At 43.7% G+C, this 24,283-nt stretch overlaps 1 protein-coding gene across 2 annotated transcripts in view; it reads right to left on the bottom strand.

Moving 5' to 3' along the window:
- Positions 1 to 24,283, bottom strand: part of Irf2 (interferon regulatory factor 2) — a 108,066-nt gene that overhangs the window by 18,314 nt on the left and 65,469 nt on the right. For both annotated transcript variants that reach the window (XM_029531751.1, XM_021219221.1), the window contains exons 3-6: positions 22,392 to 22,491; positions 21,548 to 21,724; positions 21,189 to 21,235; positions 10,186 to 10,303 (exon numbers count right to left, since the gene is read on the bottom strand). In XM_029531751.1, coding sequence (XP_029387611.1) covers positions 10,186 to 10,303; positions 21,189 to 21,235; positions 21,548 to 21,724; positions 22,392 to 22,491 — 442 coding nt within the window. The remainder of the gene's footprint in view (positions 1 to 10,185; positions 10,304 to 21,188; positions 21,236 to 21,547; positions 21,725 to 22,391; positions 22,492 to 24,283) is intronic.

The following is a 24,283-nucleotide window of genomic DNA, read 5'->3' as shown; positions in this document are numbered from 1 at the left end:
GGGGGTAGGGGAGCAGGGGCGGGGGGGAGGGTATAGGGAACTTTCGGGATAGCATTTGAAATGTAAATAAAGAAAATATCTAATAAAAAATACTTAAAAAAAAGAAAAAAGAAAAAAGAACAAAATCGCCATGTGACCGAGAACGAGCAGGAATTGGGGAGAACGGAGGCAGAGCCCAGGTGGGAAGCAAGGTCTGACTGGGAAGACTGTCAGAAACAGGAGACAGAGGAAGGCACAAGGATGAGGGCGGGGTACCTGATGGTTAATTATCAACAGGTGGAGGTGAAGGGAACGAGGGGAGGAGAGAAAACCCCATGGAAAAACGCCAGCCTTCTTACGAACATAAAAACCTTCGTAACTCTGGAAAAACAACAGCCAAGCTCCACCATGTATGGCTCCTGATTAGCAGATGGTGACTGTCCCACCTGTGTGACCCAGATCTGGGGGCCCAAGCTGCCAAATAGAACATATTGTATTTTTCTTTTGTTTCCTGTTGATTAACCTTTCCCTGGATTTTGAGACTCAGCTTACAACAAACATAACAACAACAACAAAAACAACAACTTAAAGCTAAGGTTGTGTAATTCAGTACTGGAGTGTTTGTCTAACACACACAAGGTCCTGGATTCACTCCCCAGCAACTCAGAAACAGAAGAAAGGGTAAAGATTAAAAGGCTCCTGAAACCCAACCTTTGCTTTATTTACATAAAGCTAATCAAATTGGAAGACGACGCTGCCAGAAAAGACAGGCCTTTAAGGTGTGTTTTGAGTAGCTAAAATTAAGATAACCTCTATCATTTCCTAATTGTCCCGCATCCAGTCACTTTAGGTTGCTTTATGCCAGTCAGAGTGAATAACACCCCTTGTTTCTTGTGATCTTTGCCTTATGGAAGGGTGGGGTTCCTTTCTCTCAAGAAACACAATGGGGCTGGAAAGCACCTCCTCCCAAGTTGGGCAGAGGAAGGCTCTTGCAAGTATCCTAGCCTGGCCCGCAGATCCACTCCATATGGCTCAGCAGTAGCTCTGGTGCCTCGGGCAGGACGGCAGCAGGGCACCTTCAGAACAATTTGACATGTCCTACACACAGAAGTCACCCCACGCCCAGCCAAAGGTCAATGCTAAGGAAAAGAAAAAGTCTCCCTTCCCTCTGAGAGAAATGGGGACACTTTTCTGGGCGCTAACCCTGTGACTTAACCATTCAGAGGTAAGGGAACTTTAAAAGACACAGTTCAGCAAGGAGACATCTCACCATTTGCACTGCCTGTCTGTCTGCCTGCCTGTCTGTGTGCATGGGTGTGAACGTGCATATATCCACAAAGGCCAGAAAAGGATGTCAACCCATCTGGAATTGTAGTCACAGGGGCAGTGGTAAGCTGCCCAACATAGATACTGGAGAACATATTGTGTGTGTATGCGTACATGTATGTAGACACCAACCAAGCGTTCGTTTGTCAGGACAATAGGACCCCACAGTTTTCACGTATGAAACCCGCCAAGTCTGACCAGAATGAAAGTGAGCCAGAGGCTAATCTCCACTGAACTAAGTGAATTTCAGTCCAGATCCTGGACTCTAAAGGCTAGAAAATGAAGTCGCCCATCCCAGCTTCCAGTTCTCATACGTGCATCAACGTAGGGCGCCATCACCTTGTAGCTTTTGTGTTTGGGGCCAAACTACAAAACTGAAATGCAACCCAGGTTTCGAAGCAAGTCAGTGGGAAGTGAGAAACGGTGTCCATTCATAAATAAAGAGAATGTTGAGGTCAAGAGACAGCCTCTCAGAAGCCACCGTAGCCATGGATCCAGATCTCCATTTCTCCGTTCTATCCACAAGCCTCAAAGACCAAAGGCGGCCAATAAGGCATGTGTGGGACACTATAGGCAAAGTGACCAAGTCTGTTTGAAGTTTAAAGTCTGAATGAATAACATGATGAACACCGGCACTGATTGGCCAGCCAGTGAGCTACACGATGGTTCTATTTCACTTCAATGACTCATTTTATAAGGGCAACCCACTAAACAGGAAGATGTCTTCCGACGAATTCTGCGGCTATTCATGGCTAATGTACTATTAAGTCTATTAACTATTAACTTCCTGGTCACTATTAAGACCAGGAAGAGAAGCGTTAAGGTAGCAGGTGATGGTCTCAGGAACCCTGTTCAGTGTCTTGGCCCCCCAGAAGAGGGTACAGACTCAACCTCGCACCAGCTCCAGGTAGCACTAGCCATGCAAAGGGGCAAGGAATGGTCAGAAATCCTACATACCGAGGACCACCCAAGATGACAAAAAGAAAAGAAAAAAGGAGAAAGAAAAGGAGAAAGGGAGGGAGGGAGGGAGGGAGGAAGGAAGGAAGGAAGGAAGGAAGGAAGGAAAAGGAAGTTAGAGCAGGACAAGTTGCTTAGTGAACTAAGGCAGGTACAGAAAAACAGTACTGCTTGGTCTCAGCATGAATCAAAATAAAGTTGATCTCACTGGAAACAGAGAGAAGGAAGGTGTTCAATGGAGGCCAGTCAAGGAGGGAGGGGGAAGGGAAGCTGCTGCCCCAAGACTGCAGAGCACGGTTAGCATTGAGGAATGACTTGTCCAGGTCTTTAGCACTGCATGCTCCCACCCTTGGTGATACTTTACTATGTGCTCCCAAATGGCTGGAAGAATTCATTTTTGTTTTAAACAAAACAAAAAAGCGCCCCACCCCCCAAATAACTCCTAATGTCCCAAAAGAAAATGTTGATGTGGTGGCGGATGCTTTCATTAGCAGAATGAATTAATTGTCCCCACGGTGTGCGTATCGATCACAGCATCATACTGCATCCTTTATAAATTCATAGTTATCACTTGCCAATTAAAAGCAGGTAAGTAGCGTTACAAACGATCACAGAAAACCACGGTACAACCCTAGCTGTGGTTTGGCAGACTGTGTGAGGCTTAATTCACCTGATAAATGCAGGGAAACTCCAGAACCATCCAACACATTCAAAGTTAGAGGTATATCTTAAGAAATTGAGTCTGGAGTTTGGGGGGAAATTTTTTTTTAAGGGCTCCAAGAGGCATATGTAAATTCTCCAGGCCTGCCTACTGACAAAGCTAACTGGTCCCCCATAGAAAGAGACAGAAATGGTTGCTACTTCACAGGGGCAGGAGGCAGGAAAGAGGGGATACCTCCAAAAGTAGGGTGAATCTCCAAAATCTAGGGGGGACGATGGATACAGACAGTTACTGGCTGTGGCCTCCTGTCAGTCAGCGTGCAGCTAAGAATTCGACAGAAAACTACCTATACGAGAGGCTTCGTGTATCTTTGTCGGCTCTTTCAAGTTCTCAGTAACATCAGAAGGCCAGATTGAAGCAAAGTTTTATGGACCACTAAGCATCCCTTGGCCACGCAGCCTCAACTCTGGATTCTGTGTGCAGATTCAAACTAAGTTCACTGCTAGGCGTCTGGCTTTATAAGGTGTACCCAGAGTCTGTCTGTCCATCATGGCCTCTCAGGAGGTCAGTACTGGGATGCACTGTACCACCCGCCCGCCCGCCTGAAACCTGAAGGCACCGTGCTTGCTTTGGGGCATTCTATTGTCCATATTATGCTTCAACGTAAAAAACAATTTGTTTGCGTGTTTGTGTGTTTGTTCGTTTATGTGTGTCTGTCTGTCTATCCATATCCACACATATTTGTTTGCTGGTACCCCCAGAGGCCAGAAGAGGATCTCAGATGCCCTGGGACTGGAGTTACAGGCAGTTACTGTGAGCTGCCTAGCAGTCATATTGGGAACCAAACTCCGATCCACTGAAAGAGCAGCTAGTGCTCCTAACGGCTGACACAACTTTCCAGCCCCCAAATAATCAATTTTAAACACCTTCCCAATAATTTGAATAAAATCCAACTTTCTTATTCACCATGTTCTACTTAAGTTCCCTGCCTGCTTGTATTAGTCAAGGTTCTCTAGAGCAACAGAACTGAAAGAGTGTGTGTGTGTGTGTGTGTGTGTGTGTGTGTGTGTGTGTGTATTTATTAGAGTGGCTTACAGGCTATGGTTCAGCTAGCCCAACAATAGCTGTCTACCAACAGAAAATCCAAGAGTCCAGTATTTCTTTAGTCCATGAAGCTGAGTATCTCAACGGATCTACAGTATATACTGTATATACAGATACTGAAGAAGTGGGCTCTAATGCCTATGAAGGAATGGACTCGCCAGCAAGAGTGAGGGCAAGCAGGCACAAAGCAAAGAATCTTCCTTTTTCCAATCCTTTATATAGGCTGGCAGCAGAAGGCGTGGCTCAGATTAAAAGTGAAATATCCCGTCTCAAAAGAGCCGGATTAGGTGTTATCACTTCACATCCGAGATTCAGATTAAAAATGGGTCTTCCCGTGCTCTCTTCGGCAGCACATATACTAAAAATGGGTCTTCCCACTTCAAATTATTTAATTGAGAAAAAACCCTCACAGTGTACCCAGACACTTGGGTTTTGGTTCATTACAGATATAGTCAAATTGAAAGCCAAGAATGACCACCAAAAGTTCACCCCTTGTCAACTTGACATGAAATCATATCTCCTTATGTCGGGCTTAATTTCCAAATGAAGACAATAACCAGGTCATAATTATATTTAACATGATATGACTATCATACATATAATGGCAAAACGTATTATATATTTAACCAGGTCATAATTATAATATAATTATCCCTTATATAACCACAAACATGAAATCTGGAAAAACTTCGGAAAGGGATTAATATGATAAAATATATCTAAATTTAAAACTTATTTTAATAACAGAAATATAATAAAATGATTTTGACTAAAGATAAATGTACATATTATCTAAAATAAAAGGTAAATAATACTTTGTTTTAGAAATAAAATATTAAGTACTGTTAGAAAAGTGAGTATTTATGTACTAAAATTTATTAAAGTATTTCGCAATAGGTGGCAATGTGCCTTAACGAACATTCTTTTGGTATCTCAGAACTTAAATACTATGACCACTGATATTCTCTTAATTTATGTTAAATTACATGATAAAGAAATCAAGGACAGAAAATTCAGATATATGCACAAATGCATTCTTAACAAAATATGACAGAAATACTCATGTCAATTATCATCCTCATGTCTGCAACGGTCACATGACCTTGGCTGGTACTTATAACTACCTTCCTCTACTACCCATTCTGTATTTCCTCCACCCTTGACAAGAGCTGCACTAGGTCTTCGCTCTTTTCCTGGAGGAGTGATCCATACTTTCATTCCTGAAGGGTCTGTGCCCTTTGTCATCCTGCCCGGATTAAGTTGTTGTAGTTTCCTATTGACTTTAATAACAGGATGTGGTTGCACCAAGAGATGCCCTAAAGGATCTCCTACAGTCCAGACATAATCCTTCTTACCTCCATTGTGGAGGAACAATCCAATTTCCCCAGAGTAATCTGGATCAATCGCCCCTCCTAACAATGTTATTCCTTTCTTAGCCTTGGTTTAAGGGCATCAGAAGCCCTAAGTAGGCAGAAGGGAGACTGGGAGTCCAGCTCAGTGGAATGTTTATTGTGGTTCCTGGCAGGAGCTCTCTCCCATCTCCAACGCCAATTTCTAAGCCAGCAGAACGTAAGGCCATGGGAACAGAAAATAAAATTTTTCCTTACGGGTCACTAAGGGTGACAGTGAGTGGAACTACTTTTTCTACCCTCTAAGAGCTAGAGTGGCCTGCACAGCATCCTGGACCTGTTGAAGAGGCCCCTCCTGTTCCAGACCTCATTCAAAGCTAGCAGTTTTCCAAATCACTTGGAATACAGGCTGGAGTAACATACCCACATGAGGAATAGGCTGTCTTCAGAATCCACACAGACACACTAACTGTCATAACATTCAGCACTTCTTTCTTCTTGGTAACAGGAACCAAGTGCAATAACTTATTCCTCGCCTAAGAAGGAATACCTTTACATGATACACACCACTGGGCTCCTTGAATTTTTGGTTGGATTTATTTCTCATCCTTTGATGAGAATGTGTTACAGAAAAATCCAAAGTGGTTGCTGCCTCTTGCCCATTAGGTCCAATCAGCATACCATCATTAATATAGTGCACCAATGTGACTTTTTTTTTTTTTTTTTGGAAGAGAAATATGATCCAGATCTCTCTGAACAAAGTTATGACACGAGGCTGGAGATTTCTTATGCCCTTGAATAAAACCGTAAAGGTATACTGCTGGCCTTGCCCACTGAAGGCAAGCTGCTTCTGATGGTCCTCATGGACAGGTACCAAGAAAAAGGCGTTTGCTAGCTCAACAGCTGCATACCATGTACAAGAAGATGTGCTAATCTGCTCAAGGAAGGATACTGCGTCTAGTACAGATGCTGAAAATTGGGAGTCACTACTTGATTAAGTTTTCAACAGTCGTGCTCCATGATACAGTGTCTTCTGCACTGGCCATACAGGAGAGCTAAAGGGATATCACCTCTGTGTTTTTCAAGTCCTTGAGGGTGGCACTCATTTCTTCAATTCCTCCTGGAATGGGAAATTGCCTTTGATTCATTATTTCCCCTGGGGGGAGACAACTCCAATGGCTTCCATTTAGCCTTTCCAACCATAATATCCCTCACTCCACAGGTCAGGAAACCAGTGTAGGATCATACCAATGTCTAAATGCATCTATCCCAAGTACACCTTCTGAATCTGGGAAATGAATTATAGGATGAGTTCGGGGACCCCTTGGGTCTGTTAGTTGTACTTCATCCAAAACTCTGTTAATCACCTGACTTCCATAAACCTCTTCTTTAACGTGAGGGCTACTATGTTTCTTGGGATCTCCCCGAATCAGTGTCAATTCAGAACCAGTATCCAATAGACCCTGGAAATTCCGATTAGTTCCTTTCTGATTGTTGCAGTTACCCTGGTAAAAGGCCATATGTCCCTCTGGGAGAAGGAGTGGAGAAAGACTAACAGGAAAACTCTTTGGCATTTTATCAAGATCCTTCCTTAGGGGCCACCCCTTCATTCCAAGAGTTCTGGGTCTGCAAACTGGCTCAAGCCTGAAAACTGGTTTATAGGCTGGAATTGCCTTTTGCCACAATCCAATATAACCTTTCCTTCATTTGTTAGAGAATTTTCCCACTTACACATAGTAACTACAAATGCAGTGGGCTTTTTATCTACTTCATGCCTGGGAACACCATATTGATTAACCAGTACCTAAAGTCCATATGAGTCATCCAATTATAAAATTTACTTTATCTGCATCGCTCACTATAGCTCAGGCCACTATGAATATTGTTTTGTCTATGCTGGCCATTATGATAACTACGATCACCTCACCTCTGGCTATTCAGTGCCCCTTTGTGCCCCAATTAAACCTACTGCATTTAATTCATCCAACTGAGCAGTAGTGTCTCCAACCCTAAGGTCTGACACAAGGAAAGGGGAAACAAAGCTCTTCAGATACGCCAGGGCCCTCTCACCAGTTTAATCGCCTTACATAAGGCTAGTGAAGAACACATCTTCTGGGCCTTCCCATGTGAATGTGAATTCTGAATGTCCACTCTAGCACTGTACTTTCCCTGAGTCATAAAAGCCCTTCATTAACACTAAGCCAAGGGAGATCAGACGTCTCCAATTCCTTCCAGTTAGGCCATCTTTTGACAAGTGCTTCACCAACCATTCAAACAAATTTTTCACAGCCCCTTTAACTGAGCAAACTTTCGTATTAAACTTAGAACCTCCCTTCAGAGGGACCATATCAATAAACCCAGTCTTATGTTCCTTCCACATTATCCCACACCCACAAAAAACCCACACATATTTCCTAGAGTTCTGCATATACGATTAGCAAACTGGTTAAAACTCTTTAGTAGTGGATGGGGTGCACTTCCTTGTGACCCACATTTCCGGCTCCCTTCTAGGAGCCTGCTTAACCTTAAGTCTGATTATAGGTCTAGAAGCAAGCATCGGTGGGCCCTGAGGGACGCCAGTACTGTCTTGGCAGGCATCTCTTTCAGAGAAAGTCACCGCTGGTTTAGCAGACACTCAAGAATTCATTTCCTTGGTCAAAGGTGAAAAGGGCAATATTTCAGAGGGGGTGGTGTGAGTCGATCTGCTGAGGGTAGAGAGGCTAAGACCTCAGGTAAGATAAACCCTTGGGAACCTGAGGGTTCAAAGTTCTCAACTTCAATTGAGTCTCCCCACGTATCTCCATCCCAAGTGACAGGATCCCATTCTTGACCAATTAATGTCCTTACGCCGACATCCTCCAAGGCTGGGACTTGAATTCTCACTGTTGCTCAGTCAGCCTTACAATGAGGCCTCTGGTTTGATTTTCTGCACTTGTGCTCTGTGGCTGCCAGGGAGAAGAGTCTCTTCCGGGGGCACACTTAGAAACCTTTAGGCTGTTTATGTGCATCTGGAGCTGGTCAGTTTTATACTGAGATCACTGTTGTTCTTTGCACTATTCAGAGACACTAACAGTTGGTGAATTTTATCTTGGAGCTCATTATTTTCCATTGTTAAATTATCTAGAGAGACTAGGGGTACTCAACAATCATCATTCTCCTTATTTTTCCATAAACTGTCAATCGTTTTCTATACTGGGTCACCAAACCTGTTACCTCTCACAATCGGTGACTTAGGATAACCAAATGCACTCATCTCGTTCAGGTTATAAAACAGTTCACACGATGGGCTTTTAATATTCTTTGAATTCCCAGGAGGGCCTCAATAACTGTAGGTTTTGCCATATTGAAAAGCCTATTCTAGATATTTGAAAAATGCATACTATACTTCTGTTGTTCTAGAACCATTTCTGGTAACAAATATCTGTATTAGTCAGAGTTCTCTAAAGAACAAAACCAACATATATATATATATATTCACACGCAGCCATATATTTGTATATGCACACATATAAAGGATTTTAGAATGGCTTATAGGCTGTGGCCCAGCTAGTTCAATAATGTCAGTCTACCAATGAAAATTCCATGAATCTAGTATTTGTTCAGTCCATAAGCATGAATACCTCAGCTGCTCTTCAGTATATGTCAGAATCCTGAAGAAGTGGTTCTAATGCCAGTGAAAGAATGGAATTGCCAATGAGGGTGAGGGCAAGCAGGCAAAAAAACTAAAGATCTTCCTTCTTCCATGTCTTTCATGGAAGAAGGTGTGGCCCAGATTAGAGGTCGACTGTCCCATCTCAAACAATCTGGATTAAAAGTGGGTCCTCTCATTTTAAAGGATTTAATTAAGGGAAAAAAAAATCCCTCACAGGCAGGCCCAGCAGCTTGGGTTTTAGTTAATTCCAGATGTGGTCAAGCTTACAACAGCCATCAAAGAGCCACTATCTCTGAGGGGGATGTCGTGAGCAGTCACCATACTTCCCACCCTATGTGACACTGGCTGCTATCTGTTCCTTCAGATGCTTTTCTGTAGGGTTTCTGTCAGCATCCTGTCCCCCTCCGAATGTCACCTGGTGCTCCTCACACAGGCACTATGGAGGAAGGTCACTCTTCTGAGGACCCATGCAAATCCAGTTTCTAGGTAATTCCTAGACCCCTCCCTTTTCTTCCTTTGCATCACAGACTACAAATGGGGATCCTTTGCTTACCTGTGGCTTTGCCTGTTTACTGGCTCCCCCACAAAGACAGGAATAGAAGCCCAGATTGCTCCCTGTTTACTTCATTCCCAGAACTGCATCTCGATGGTGGAAAATGTCTCGGCAAATCTACTGAGCCAGTCAGTCTTTTGACAGAAGGTTTCTGTGCCTCAGTTTCTTGGCCTATAAGATGTGTGCCACCTCTGGGCAGATGTGCACAAGGTCAACGCTGAGGGGACCCACAGCGATGGCCTTTCCTCTCCTTGGCTCCCAAGTTAAGCAAATGACATTTTTGTCCACATGGCTGACAATGATTGATGAAGAACTGCTAACCGCTAGCCACCAGAGAGGAAGTTTGAATGCCTGGCCTTCTTTTCTTGGTTCTCACTCCTCTACAAATCTTCATATCTCATCGTGGAAGCTCTGAAGCCTAGGGGCTAGCATTTGGGATTTGGACACGTTCCAAGATCTCTTCTTACTGACTGTGTTATTTTGAGATTACTGGGTTGTTTTTTTTGTTGTTGTTGGGTTTTTTTTTTTTTTGTTTTTATTTGTACAGAGTTTAGACCTCAGAGACTGCTCGTGAGTATAAAAAGAAGATGTCAAAACAGTTTACCTATGATGTTCACCGTACTATCCACTTCATTTTTTATAGCTGAAGTCAGGACCGCATACTCAGGAGAAAAGCCACTTACTCCATTACTAAGCCCCAAAGATGACTCAACTGGTTCTTGCTAGGAAGAAGAAAAGAAAAAAGAATTGAGAACACCTCCTTCCTCTCCCCTTTCTTAGCTTCAATTCTCCCCCTGTCTAATTGGTTGAATCCTGGGGTTAGTCATTCGTGTCATGTCCCAAATGCATCCCCCTGTCTCTTTTAATCAGCCTGACATGAAAGAAGCTAGCTATTCGGTTTCTTTCATTTTTCCTCCAAGGAAATGTTCTCAGCACATCTGGCTTGCCCTCAAGAAATACCTGCAGCTGCAGACACACAGAAGACTGTTCTGTGGCTGGACGGAGCTGCAGTACTGTTCCGTGAGTCACTTGCCTGGGTCCTGAGCCTCCTCCCCAACTGAGGCAGCACTCAGGAGAACCTGCTCTGGGATTCCTGCAGAGAAGGCAGGCTTCTAACTTTTGGAATCACTTCTTTAAAATGAACTCTGCCTAGACGATGAGCCAGTGATGGGAGCTCTGAGGAAGATGGAAGTGAGAATGTGAGCACACTTCATCATGTGGTACGGCCACTTGAGCACACAGCACTGGTGGTCGGGTGATGACATGAGCCACAACCTTAGCTGAAGTCTCTTCTCACTGGCCTATCCCCAGACAGGTAATCTCACCTCCACAGCGTCACATGAACATCCTTCTTGTGCCTAAAACTCCCGTCCAGCCCAAGTGGCTACATAGTGACCCTGACGAGCACAAAGGAGAATACATTCTTTCCCTGTTTAAACTCTCTATCTGTTCTTCATTCAAGTGTACTTGAACCCTCCATCTCCTGAGAGTACTGACCAACCAATCAAAGAAAACCAGTTCTACAGTATGCTTGAGACTCAGAACTTTGATGAGTGAATTTCCTTCCAGTAAGACTACATTTGTTTCAGAGACAGCAATAAGCCAGACAAAAGCCACACAGTGGGACAACTCCCGAGAAATCCAAAATGGAAGAATTAGCTGGAGGAAGAGAGTGGAGACAGGGCTGTAAGCAGAGGAGCATTGTGGGTAAATCGGTAAAGTCAGGAGTACTGGGTATTCTAAGTCATCCAGGGCATTCTTATCAATGGGTCACACTGGGGGACTGAGATCAAGCTCCATACAGTCCTCACGATCCTCTGGCAAGCTCCCTTGATGATTTTATCCAAAGGGCATCACTTCGATGCTCTGCTCAGCTTAAGGATAACAAAACAAAACAAACAAACAGCCCTCACTGTAGGGTTTACCCACTATTCCAGAGGTCAAATACCCAGAAGACCCAAGGGCAGACCCACTGAGCAGAAATTGCACGCCTTTCTCTCAGCATCTTGTATTTCCCCCTTGTTAGTAAGTTCCAATAGAAGGCGTGTTCTTTCAGGAAGACGGGGAGGGATCTTACCAGTTTCCCTTCCTTTATGGTCAAACATCTAGACAAATGCCTGCCTCGGCTCCCTCCACCTCCTCATGAACACCCTTAGGGAGACCTAAGTCTTGTTCCACCTCCATCTGCAGAATGAAGGCTCCCAGAGGGAGCGCTAAGAAGATGACTCTGGAATCGGACCAGGTGACCAAGCCTGGCTCCTCTGCTTCCCTTTAATCCCCTCTTGAGTCATCGTAGTCACGTGGCAGCTGAGAATGGTAATGGGTAACATGCCACGTGGTGAGAAGAAGCTTAAAGGAGACGAATATAGACAAGACATTTATTCTTAAATAGCACTCGCCACCATCAAAGGTCACCAGTCAAACTGTTCTTAAATCCAAGGGACCTTTCTCAAACACCTTCCCCTAAGCTCCATCCTCAGGCACAGAACAGCGAGGACTTTGCCTCCTTCTTGACAGCCTGAATCACCTGCAGATGCTGCCCATGCGCACCTCAACGAGGGCGCCATCTTTTCTCTGGGGCTCTCAATGGTCCCTGTTCCATTTTCCCCTCCCCAATCATGTTCCACGTTCCGTTATGCCATGCCCTTTCCTCAATTCCTCCCCAAGAAAACTTAAGTACAGGACACCTAACAAAGGACTGGAAGAGCTGCTTTTGTATGTTCTCTTTTTGTTTCCTTTTTTACAAGTCATTCTATTTCTAGACTTCTTATCAAAGGAGTAGAACAGCCAGGTTTGCGTTTATTTGAAAATTGAACTATATTCCGACTTTGCAACAGAGACCTCTTAAGTGTTTCACATGACCTATAGTTTAGCTACTGGTGACAAACGACACTTTTGTCACTTCTTGTGAGAGAAAAATCAGGACTCACTGAGTTCGTTTTCCAAGATCATGCTACTTTCAGCCTTGTGTGATTCAAGAGCCTCATCTTCTGCACCCATCCAGATGGAGAACAGGATGGATGGAGTGGGCTGCTGCATTCAACCAATGCCTAACTCCTCCTACAACCACTCTGGGAAGACTCTCATTGGTTCTGTCCCCCAGAGCATCTGTTCTCAATCTGTGGGCCATGACCCACTTGGGGAGGTCAATGACCCCTTCGTGTCATTGGATATCATATATCCTGCATATCAGATGTTTACATTATGATTCACAAAAAGTAGCAAATTTGAAGCTGTGAAGTAGCCATGAAAATAATTTTACTGTTGGGGGTCTCCAGACCATGAGGAACTAAAGGGTCAAAACATTATGAAGGCTGAGAAGCACTGCTCCAGTGGACAAGATGGTGACGTGTAGAACATCGTGGGCTGTGCTAGCTCCCTGACAAGTCTCCTTCCAGGGTGTGGAAGCTTCTTCAAGAACTCAGCCAAAACTTCTGAAACAGTTAGAAATGGGGATATCAAAAGCTAAAAGGTCGAAAAAATAAGAATAAAGGAGGTGAGGGGGTTCTCTGACCTCCACTGTGTCCGCTACACACTGTACACGTTTGGGCACATGTGTGTGCACAGACATACAAATAGATACTAAATAACACAATACAATCATCTTTACAAAAAGCCCTAAATAACATTAAAAAAAACCAAGGGTTCCAAACTGTGGGAAAAGGTGATGGTTTTCTATGAACATGCAGAGGCAGTGTAAAAGACGGGTGGTCTGTCCTGGTCACCTCTGGTGACCCACCTCTGCCTGTTTCAACACTCCCTCACTCTACCCCTGCACTGGGACCTAGCCCATTGAGACCAGAGCATCATGCTAGAGGTTTTCTTATAAATAAACCAATGTACCTGTGGCTACATTGGTTTCTAAGCCTCTGGCCTCACTCCAACAAAAACAAATAAACAAACAAACAAACAAAAAGTAAATCACTCTCAGGCAGATTCCCTCTGCAGTGCCAAATTAACCCTGCCAAATATTTAGGCTCAAGACATCTTCTGTAATTACAGAATCTAGACCTGGTGTAGCTTAAAAGATTTTTTTTTTTTTTAAGTAAAAGGAAATGGGTACCGCAGAGAGTTTTAAGGGTGAGTGGTGGCTATCTTTACCACCCATGACACAGGCTCACTTTGGTTGGTCTCTGGCCTTGGTTTGCTAGATGGGCTTGCCATCTAGCTGGGCTTGTGAGATAAAGCAACAGAGGAGCCGGCAACAGAGAAACCAGTGGGTGGGACAGCTTACCACTCTGCTCTATGTCCCTTCTGCCTCACCCCTGTGCTAAAGCACTTTGTCTAGATCTGTCCTCCCAGCGCCTAGTGGAAAGGCCTCAAGTACGTTTCCCACTCCTATCGACCTCCTATCTCAAACTACTCCTTCAAAGTCGATCTGAGGACCTCAGACCTAAGAGAACCTCCAGGTCTCTGTGAAAAGGGCCAGGCTGGGCTTCATAAACAAAGGCAGGGACAGAACCCGAGGGGGTGCAGAGGCCACCTCGACAGTCACAGCATCATGGAGAACAAACGCTGCCAGGCGGCCTCCAGCCTGCCCCCACCTTTCCTTCCCTGAATCGAAGCCATCTTTACTCATCTCTAACTGACCAGCGTCCCGCGCCTAGTTCTCCACTCCCTTTCTTTCCCTACATCTCAGAGAATTTCTGTCTCGGAAAAGGCCTGTTCTCAAAACTTCCGATGTCTGTTCTGGAGTAAAGGGTCACACCTTTGGGCCTCAGACACTCAGCGTGACATCGGCTTGCCAGATGTCATTTCACTCACAGACAAGCTCCGGGCCTAGTATCCCTTCTCTATAACCTCCTCTTTTAACTGCTCCTGTCTTCAGGCTCCATACTCTGAAGCAATGTCCCCTGGGCTCCATCCCAACGGTCACCATCTTTGTCTACACTTGCGATTGTGTAGTCTGCCATTTTCTTCCTTTTACCTTGATCCACTGGGCTCTGAACCTTTGCCCCAAGTAACTCAACTTGATTTCCTAAAGAAGTGTGAACAAGACTTCCTGGCAAGGAGCTGCGTCTAGAGACGGACCCACGGAGTAGAACTTGAGTAAGATAAGGAGATTGGAATGCGTAGGACTAATGAGCTCATCTTGAGCTAGCTTTCGCTTCCTTAATAGCTATCCTTGCTCACACTGTGTTAGAACCAACATGGTGGGACCAGTCAATAAACACTTTTTGAACTATGTTGCCACCCAGCGCAACACTAGCTTCTAACAACTCCAAAACTAAGAATGCCATCAGATATGAGGCCTATGGGAAAGGTTCCCCTGATTACCGAGAAAGCCTCTCTGATGCTCTCACCAATGTGGCTTAAACTTGCCTTGACTTAGGATTTTTCTTGATTCTGCGTAACTATAAAACCTCACAAAACTGCTTCCACGGTGGAACATAGAATTTGGAGTGACCTAAATCTATGTTCCAGAGCCATGGTCGCTCGAATCTAGCTCGAGAATAAACTATCTTTTCTTTCCTCTAAGATGAAAGCTAACCCTTTCTGTGTCCACAGAAGTGACTTAGTCCACCAGCGGGGGAGGGGGTGGGAGTGGCCAGTGACGGAGGGCTCCTAACCTGCTGCATCTTCCTAGCTGGCTTTATCCAAAGCCACTCTGATGTGTTTTCAAGTCTCGCCCTCCGATACAGGTTCTCTGGTCATCACAGTTTCCAGCCTGAAGAGTTTTCCCAAGCAAGGAAGGAGCTGCCGTTGCCCCAATAGTCCTGTCTAATCAGGAATGCACTGCTGCAGGAAACACTCTTGTGAGAAAGGTCTGCAGAATGGACAGGAGCTATTCTGTAACTTCTACCCACATGGCTGCCCTCGGAACTAACACAGACCAGTGACTTCCACCAAATGACATTAAGCCCCTTTCTATTCTGTTTCCATGGGAACACTGATGTGTTGATCTGGAAATGCTTGTGTTTTCATCTGCAACCAACCCCCGAGGCAGGAAGCACTCATTCCTATCCATCTTACCTGGGCATCTTTATTTTCCATTGTTCTCCACACAATGCCCCTGATTAAATTAAGACAGTTTCCATATTCATTCAGAGGAAACCAACTAATGCTGACCTCTAGGCCTTCACTCATGAAGCATCCCCTCCTGAGGAATGAGGATTATCTGATCTGGGCCACATTTCCCTCCCCAGGGTCAGGCTCAAGTTCTGTAAGCTTCCAAAAGAGTTCGCAAACTCCAGAAAGCTATGCCATCTTGGGAAAATGACGCAGCCCCTATGCCTGTACTTCCTAGATAGGGAAAAAGGGAAGAAGTCTGACCATCACAGGAAGAACTAAATAAGGGAACAGTATCATTTAGAGGAACTAAAAATTGTCAACACCTACCACCCTGCCTACTGTTAGCCTTATCGTTCTTGGTCTTGCCTATATGGAACAGAGCAATCTGTTCCGTGGTATTTTTTGAAACGCAAACATTCACTGCAGTCCAGTCTGGTACTGCTTACTAATGTTTCTCTTATTCTAATTCCCTTAAGGTTAGACAGGTAGTGCCAGAGAGGCAGTTTATTTCAGTGATGTATGGCCCACTGAGCACACAGAATATACTCTCAGATAGACAGTGACGAAAAATGAAGAAATTTTAGAGGTATATCTGTCCCAATTAGACGACCTTACAAAATGTAACTGAAGCTCGGAAAATGATGGGTCAGTGGTGGGCAGGACCACACCTTGACCAGCACGGTGTAGATGTTCATGTCCTCTGTCTTCTATTTAAACTTTAATTGCCTTTAATGGACCCTGAAGATGGTGGCCTTTCAGGTCCCTAAAGATGGACCCGAGGGTTCACTGGATCTTTCTGTTCTTCTCCCCAGTGTTGTCATATTGAAAAAAAAAAAAACCAATCTCAATTTTCTGCTTTCTACTATTAATTTGGCTCTTTTAAGTGGCTATTGAGGATGGGCGACCAAACATGGTTTGCAGAACAGGGTTTGAGATGAAAACGTGGTCTAACAAATTATTAGGACCATGTGAAATCTCACTGGGAGACAAGTTTCCCCATTGGTTGGGGGCTTTTCTTTCTCCCTGCAAGAGATTTCTGGAGGAAATTGCCATTTCTTTGGGGTTCACTTTTTGAATTGTCTGGTCACTTCTCTTCAAAATACCTTCATTTCTGCCAAGCCAGTTACAACGCCCCAGTTTCTGTTTGAGATGGAATTTGTCTGTGTTTAGATGAACACAGGTTGGAATGCAGGAAGGTCAGAACATATTTATTGTCAGCTATCCATATATAAAAAGCATTTTCTTCAAACCCCTTGACTTTGGGAAGAGCTGGCACAACCAACTTCATCTTGGTTTGAGATAAGGGTTTGTCAAGAAGCCCAGACTTGCCTTAAACTTAATATCCTCCCGCTCAGCCTTGTCAAGGCCAGACTGACAGGAAAACACTACCATGCCCAGTGACTCCATTTTAATAACATCCCCCCTTATTTCTACTTCTACTATACAGCCACGGATCCTTGGAGAAACTATTTTCTGGAACAGCAAGGAACACACAGTGAATGTGTCCATGGCCCGTGGTTGTTTTATAAAACAGGACTTAGTGTAGCACAGGCTGACCTCAAACTCCCTATATAGCCTAGGCTTACCTTAAAATTCCTGACCCTTCTACCTCCACCTCTCAATTGCTAGGATTACAAGGCATACGCCATCAAACCTGGCTCAGCTTAGGTACTTAAGACTTTTAACAAAAAAGTAAACTATTAATCCTTTATTAAAGACAATCTTTTTTTTTTTTTTTTTTTTTTTTTTTTTTTGGAGTTTGTTTTTCTCTCTGTAGACCAGGCTGGCCTCGAACTCAGAAATCCGCCTGCCTCTGCCTCCCGAGTGCTGGGATTAAAGGCCTGTGCCACCAGGCCCGGCTAAAGACAATCTTTTAACTGTAGGATCCCAAAGCCATCGTGGAATTAACTTTGGAAACATTCTGCAGATCGATCAATGCCTTTAGTAACTATAAACCCCAGAATTGGGAAAAACCCACTGGCCTGATACATGTTCTACTGTAACACTGCGTGCAAGACAACGCAAAAGATAGCTACATCCAAAGGTTAGGCTGCACTAAGTATGACTCATCAGCCTTCCACTGAAGGAACAATGTCCCTTGAGGAACACAGTGTTAATCATAGCTTTGTTACACAAGGATTTCATAACAGATGCTTCTAAGCAGGAGCTTCACCCACGTGGCTTCGTTTAAGGCCACTCACTTCCTGGATCAACATGGCTAAGTCTCACCAGGGCTGTGCCTACCACATTTCAGTGGCCCCACAAGGCTGATGTAACCAGAGCTACCCTTTTCTAATGAGGACCCCACAGGCTACCCATCCGAGGAAGTGCATTCCCTCACGTTCCTACAGCCCTGTGATGCTGCATGTCTCAGCCTTGACTGCTTCACCAGAAGTAGTTTGTCTGTCCTAAAGAGGCAGAACGTAACGGCCAGCCAGATAACCTTTGGTGTTTGAGACTGAACGGGATATAGTGGTTACATGTAGGGAAAATATAGTGAAAAGTAGATGCTATTCTGCTGTCGTTTTTCTACTAGCTGCAATTATGAAATTAAATCTGTGCTCTAATGTAAAGCCCCCGACTCCTACCATATAGAATAAAGACATCTGTGTTTATTTAATAAATGGTCATGTATCCACTCGCTTATCAGAGATGTATAGTTTGCTCTATGCCAGTCACTGAATGCTGTGAACATACTAAATATGAGACACTCACACCTAAGAGTGAAGTGAATTCTTCAAATTAGGCATTTGTGGAGGTATCTGGGACACTCAAACTGCCGGTCTAAACATATCACCATGGAAAACAGTATGGCTAATAATTAGGGTTTTTATAATCATAGGGAGAAAATAATGCTGTTTTTTTTTTTTTTTAATAAAAAGAGACATAGGAAACGTCCATAGACTAAAAGCAAGGCCACTCGAGGTGGCTGTGGTGGCTCTGAACTAGAGAGGTAGTGATCCCAGAACTAGAGAGGCCAAGGGCAGAGGACTGCTGCAAGCCCCGGGGCTAGCCTAGGCTACACAGTGACACTGTGTCTCAAAGAAAAACCAACCAAGCAAGCAAAGAAAGAAAGAAAAGTCCAGGTTCCAGAGGACCGGGGCTCAATTCCCAGCAACCCAGGCAAATTTCTCTTTCTTTTCTGAAACAAAGTTTTCTTCAAATTATATGGTGCAGGACAATCACCCTCCAGATCTCCCTAACTTAGCCTTTTGGATGCTGGGATTACACATGTGTGCTCCCGACCACACCCAGCTGATGGTGTGGGTATTAATTAAAGTAATATATACATATATATTACAGAAATATATATACATATATAAAAATATATATAACATATATGTATAAATATGTATAAAACTATATATATATATATATATATATATATATATATATATATATATATATATATATATATATAAATTGTAGTACCATTTCTGTGATCATAGGAAAACTGAGCATTGGCTAGATCTTTAACGATATGGCGGGGATCCCTGTCAAATTCATCAGCTAAAATAATGACAGCATGGTATTTTTAAAGGGCATGTACTTTTAAAAGTATATAGTGAAATGCTTACGGAAGAAACATCATATTTGAGATTTGCCTGAAAATATTTTGACAACTATCACAAATTGTTTCTGTAGTCAAAATGGGTCAAATATCTCTGATGATACTGAAAGTGAGGGAAAGGATGGAGGTACTGATGAAGCAAATCTGGTCCAGAATTGATTGATATTAAAATTAGAGGGTGATCTAGAGTAAATCTTACTCCTTCCTACATGTACAGAAAATTTCCACAATACAAATTACAACAAAATTCATCATTAATCCTATGTTATTTATTTATTTATTTATTTATGCATGTGTGTGAGAGAGAGAGAGAGAGAGAGAGAGAGAGAGAGAGAGAGAGAGAGAGAGAGAGAGAGAGAGAGAGAGAGAGAAATGTGCATGTCTGTAGAGGCCAGAAGAGGGCTTTGGATCTCGGGAGCCCCCTGACATAGGTGCTGGGAATCAAACTCAGGTCCCCTAGACACAGTCTTAACCACTGAGCAGCCTCTCTAGTCCCCAGTCCTGTGCTATTTTTAAAATAAATCAGAAACTTTAAAACATCAAAAATGAAACACAGTGTCACTGCTAGACTACCTAAAATATTTATTTTCCATTACAGAGATAAGCACCTCTCAACCTCGAACAGCTCGCGAAGCTTTCCCTCAAACTCTTAACTACAGGGGCTGGAGAAATGGCTTTGCAGTTACGAGCACTCGCTGTTCTCTGAGAGGACCTGGGTTCAATTCTTAGCACCTACATGGAGGCTCACAAGTGTCCTTAACTCCAGCTCCAAGGGATCTGAGGCCTCTGCAGGTACCAGGTATGTACATGGTGCGCATACATACATGTAGGCAGCCTGTACACATAGAGAAAGCCTTAACAACAGACAGCTGTATGTATTCACAATTCTAGACCTACATATAACCCACACATTCAACCAATCACTAGTCTGTACAAAACATATATAGACCTTTTCTTCTTAGTGTTATCTAAATGATATAACACAACAACTTTTATATCATATTAGGTATTAAAAGTTACCAAGGGATAATTTAAAGTGAATGGAAGATGTGGATAGGTTCTACGCAGACACTACTACATTTTCCATGAAGGACCTGGCAGGGGTGGGGAATCCTGGAGAGCAGCCAAGCACCCTCGTGGCACACACAGAATGCCATCCTTTCTGAAGTCTAATGAGATGCCTAAATTATGTCCCTTTGTGGATTTTTGCTTTAAAAAAATAATAAATCAGAATGTCCTACATCTACTTTTAAGTTCAGTTCTACGGGGCCATGAGACCTTACACAAAAGCCAGTCAACACATACTTCAGTCCCTTCCTCTGCCCACAGAAGCCAGTTGCTTATATCATCTCCTGGGTGGTCTTTGGGTCTCTGTGCTGTGTGCTCTTTGCTTAACAACTGATGGGCCTCCCCAGTCGGGCATGGGATTATCTGACACCTTCCTCGGTATTTCACCTTCTATGCACTAAGATCATTGAAATATAGGGGTGTGGTTAGACCAACCTAGTCAACTGACAACCTTAAGCACACAGACCTGTCTCCATGGAAAACTCCTGGGACTTATATGGGATGATTCGCTCACAAAGCAGAGAATAAACCACTGAAACTCTTGTTATTGGAGTATATGAACTACTACTGTGTTCCCAACCTAATGGCTTGTGACAGGTATAGAGTTAATACATCTCTATTAGAGATAAAAATTTCTCTAATTTTCAAACATGTTTCTGAAGTCATATTTTACAGCATTAGATACAAGCGGGTGGCCAGAGCTGAGACAGGGGACTGCCAAGCTCTGTGAATCAGTGATGTCATCTGCACCTTTTACTCTGGGATGCTGGACTAGGTAAAGTATCTGCGTACTTGTGTCTGCAGGTGGGTACATGCAGAGGAGGAGATGTAAAAGGCATATAAAACACAACAGCAGAAGGAGAAAGGCCAAAGCCCCCGCCAAGGTCCTGGGGAGACAGAACGGGTGTCATTACGATACAGTCACAACAGGGGCTTTCTAGACAACCAAAGATTACCTTGATGTGCTTAACTTTCTCTTCTTTTTCTGTCTTTGGTTTCTTTCCTGTGGCAACAAAAAGGTAGTTCTAGATCAATTCACTGAAGTACAGAGAAACATGGACTTTCTTATATTACATTCTTTCTGAAACCCGCTGCCTCCTCTAGGTGAGATCAGAATCGCAAAGGCATCTTTTTCTGCCTTTGGTGCCTTGAAAATCATTTTTTCCAAGGCCAATAAAGAGAGAATTATCTCCTCTACAGTGGGCAAGTATTCTACCTTTGAGAGTGACAACAGAGGCAGAAATAAAAAGACCAAAATGGTGCCACCTTTACAGGACACTGAGGGATCATTTATTTAGTCGGTAAACAGCTTTACCTTTCTTGGAAGGCCGTTCAGATAAGGGCAGCATCCGGTAGACTCTGAAGGCGTTATTTCCTTTCTTTATGCTTCGGTCCTTCACTTCCTCAATGTCGGGCAGGGAATTCATGGCACATCGAAAATTTGCTTTCCATGTTTTTGGATCTGGCTTATCTACTCCTGGTTGATGCTTTCCTAGCAAAATAGCCAAAGATAAGGAAAAGGGGGAGGGGCATTAGACAAGGTGGGGGGCGATGTTTATCATATCAGTCCTTCAGGGGGGTGGAGGGAGGATGTGCAAAAAGCCTTTCTGTTCCAGGTGCTTTGCTGGAACAATCCCACTTTGCTGAAACATTTCTAAGGTGCTGGCATTCTATTTTAAAATGCCTAGACAATGGAAGCCACACCATGACCAGATGGTCACTCTGGCTCTATAATATAGTTTGGGGGGGGGGAATAAAATGGTAGAATTGAGATGCCAACTATACACAAGACCAGAATGCCAACAAGCAGAATTAACAAGCTTCAAATATGAAATAAAAGGTCCACATCTAAAGATACCTCCTTGTAGAATTTTTGTAATAAATAAATGTATTACTATATGTTAATAGTGCTAACTTCCCCTGTTAACCATGAGGGACTTATCAGAGTACCATGTCTGTGGGAAATTAAAGATTGGGAACTTCTGGGGTGGATGGGACATCACGTCTTCTGAGTGACGTAATCTATTCAACTCATACATCTCCTAGATCACGGGAATTTTCAGAGCTATCCTCACGAGATCATAAGCCAGGATAATTGTATGATGAAAACAGAGCTACACAACAGCAACTGTGTGAATAAACAAGGCAAGGTTTAATACCTGTATGGATTGCCCAGTTTCGGAAGAGTGGAGCATCCTTTTCCACATCCCATCCGTGCCTAGCCGCATGCATCCAGGGGATCTGGAAAATCTTCTTTTCCTGAAATGAAAGGGGAAAAAAAGTTAGGTCAACACTGAAGCCATGGGCTTCGACTGAAGACGCACGGGGCCGCGTCTCAAGTTCTAGTGCTCCATTCCACAGCTAAGCACTACTGAGTCTGTTGAGTGCATGTAGGGAAGTCGACTGTCAGGCAAGCCCATGGGCTGGGAAGTTGGCTCAGTTGGCTAAGTGCTCACCGTGCAAACATGAAGACCCAAGTGTAAACACCCACATAAAAAGCTAGGTATGGTGTGTGCCTATGTCTTAGTGTTACTATTGCTGTGATAAAACATCATGACCAAAGCGGGGGGGGGGGAGGATTTATTTGGCTTACACATCCATATCACTGTTTATCATTGAAGAGAGTCAGGACAGGAACTCAAACAGGGTAGGAACCTGTAGTCAAGAGCTGATACAGAGGCCACGGAAGAGTGAGGCTTACTCCTCATGGTTTGTTCAGCCTGATTTCTTATATACGCCTAGGACCATAAGCCCACGGATGACACCACCCACAATGGGTTGGATCCTCCCATATCAATCAAATTCCTACAGCCTTGTCTATAGCCAGATCTTACAGAGGCATTTTCTTAATTGAGGTTCCCTCTTCTCAGAAGACTTTAGCTTCTCACAAGTTGACTTAAGTCTATCCAGCACAGCCTGTAACCCGAGTGCTGGTAAAGTTGAGACCAGAAGATTCCTGGAGCATGCTCAGTCTTGTCCTGTCAGTAGGCTCCAGGTTCAGTGAGAGACACTGTCTCAAAATCTAAGGCGAAAAGCTCCTGATGAGGACGGCCATTATGCATACACACAAGAACCCCACGAGCATGCTGTATACATGCAACACACACAATTTGAAGAAAATGTAAATAAAATAAATTTAACAAACCCACTGCCCCACTGGGTCCCTAATTCTAATGATCTGACCAGAAGGAAATTTAGAATCTTGCATGGCCTGACAGAAAGAAAAAGAAACAAACAAACATATATTATAAGGCCAAAGGTGAAGAATTACGCTACAATGTATTGTTCTGTGTTTCTTTGTTCCCCTCGCCTTTAGACTAACAACAGCCTCTGGCTGAAACTTCTAGTAAGCATTTTATTATTTCTTCTTGTCATACTGCTAAAGGAATGTCTAGAGTACTGGAGACCACTGCTTCAGAAAACACTGCGGTGTGCACACGTGCATACACTGTTCTAAGCCCTTTCAGGTCTAGGTCCTGTCTTGGACATAGTAGAAAGAAATGCAAAGATATCCAGTTTGGCAATAATTTCAATATAAACTTTATACTAGACTCTACCTTTCTGACCACAACTCACAATGGCTTCAATCAACCTAGCAAATACATGCAGAAACTAATGTTCCAGAAAAAGGTCTTACTCATAGTGAAAGCCCATGTGTGAAAGGAAGGTGGGTAGGCCTGCCCTCTGACCATGCCTGCCCTCTGACCATGCCTGCACACTGAACATCTGACTGTACGTGCATATGAGACTCATTTTTGTTTCTTGCTATTGCCTAAGGAGTTAAGCTTATGATTAACATCTTACAAGTGAGGAACTGAAGAAAGGAATCAATTATTTTACCAAGGAACTCTGGGGTTCGAAGTATCTAAAACCAAAGCCAAGGTCATGTGACCCCCTATTACCCCACACACTGTCTCTCACCTTTTTAGATTTGGATTCTCTACCCTGTTTACTGGGATTCTATGGAGATTAAAGCCCAGGAATGTGGTGGGGGTTGGGGGAGCGGTGTGTGTGTGTGTGTGTGTGTGTGTGTGTGTGTGTGTGTGTGTGT

This window comes from Mus pahari, chromosome 19 (assembly GCF_900095145.1).
Source record: "Mus pahari chromosome 19, PAHARI_EIJ_v1.1, whole genome shotgun sequence".
Classification (NCBI taxonomy): Eukaryota; Metazoa; Chordata; class Mammalia; order Rodentia; family Muridae; genus Mus; species Mus pahari.
The sequence above is the reverse complement of the archived record's forward strand: the minus strand, read 5'-3'. Positions and strand labels throughout refer to the sequence as shown.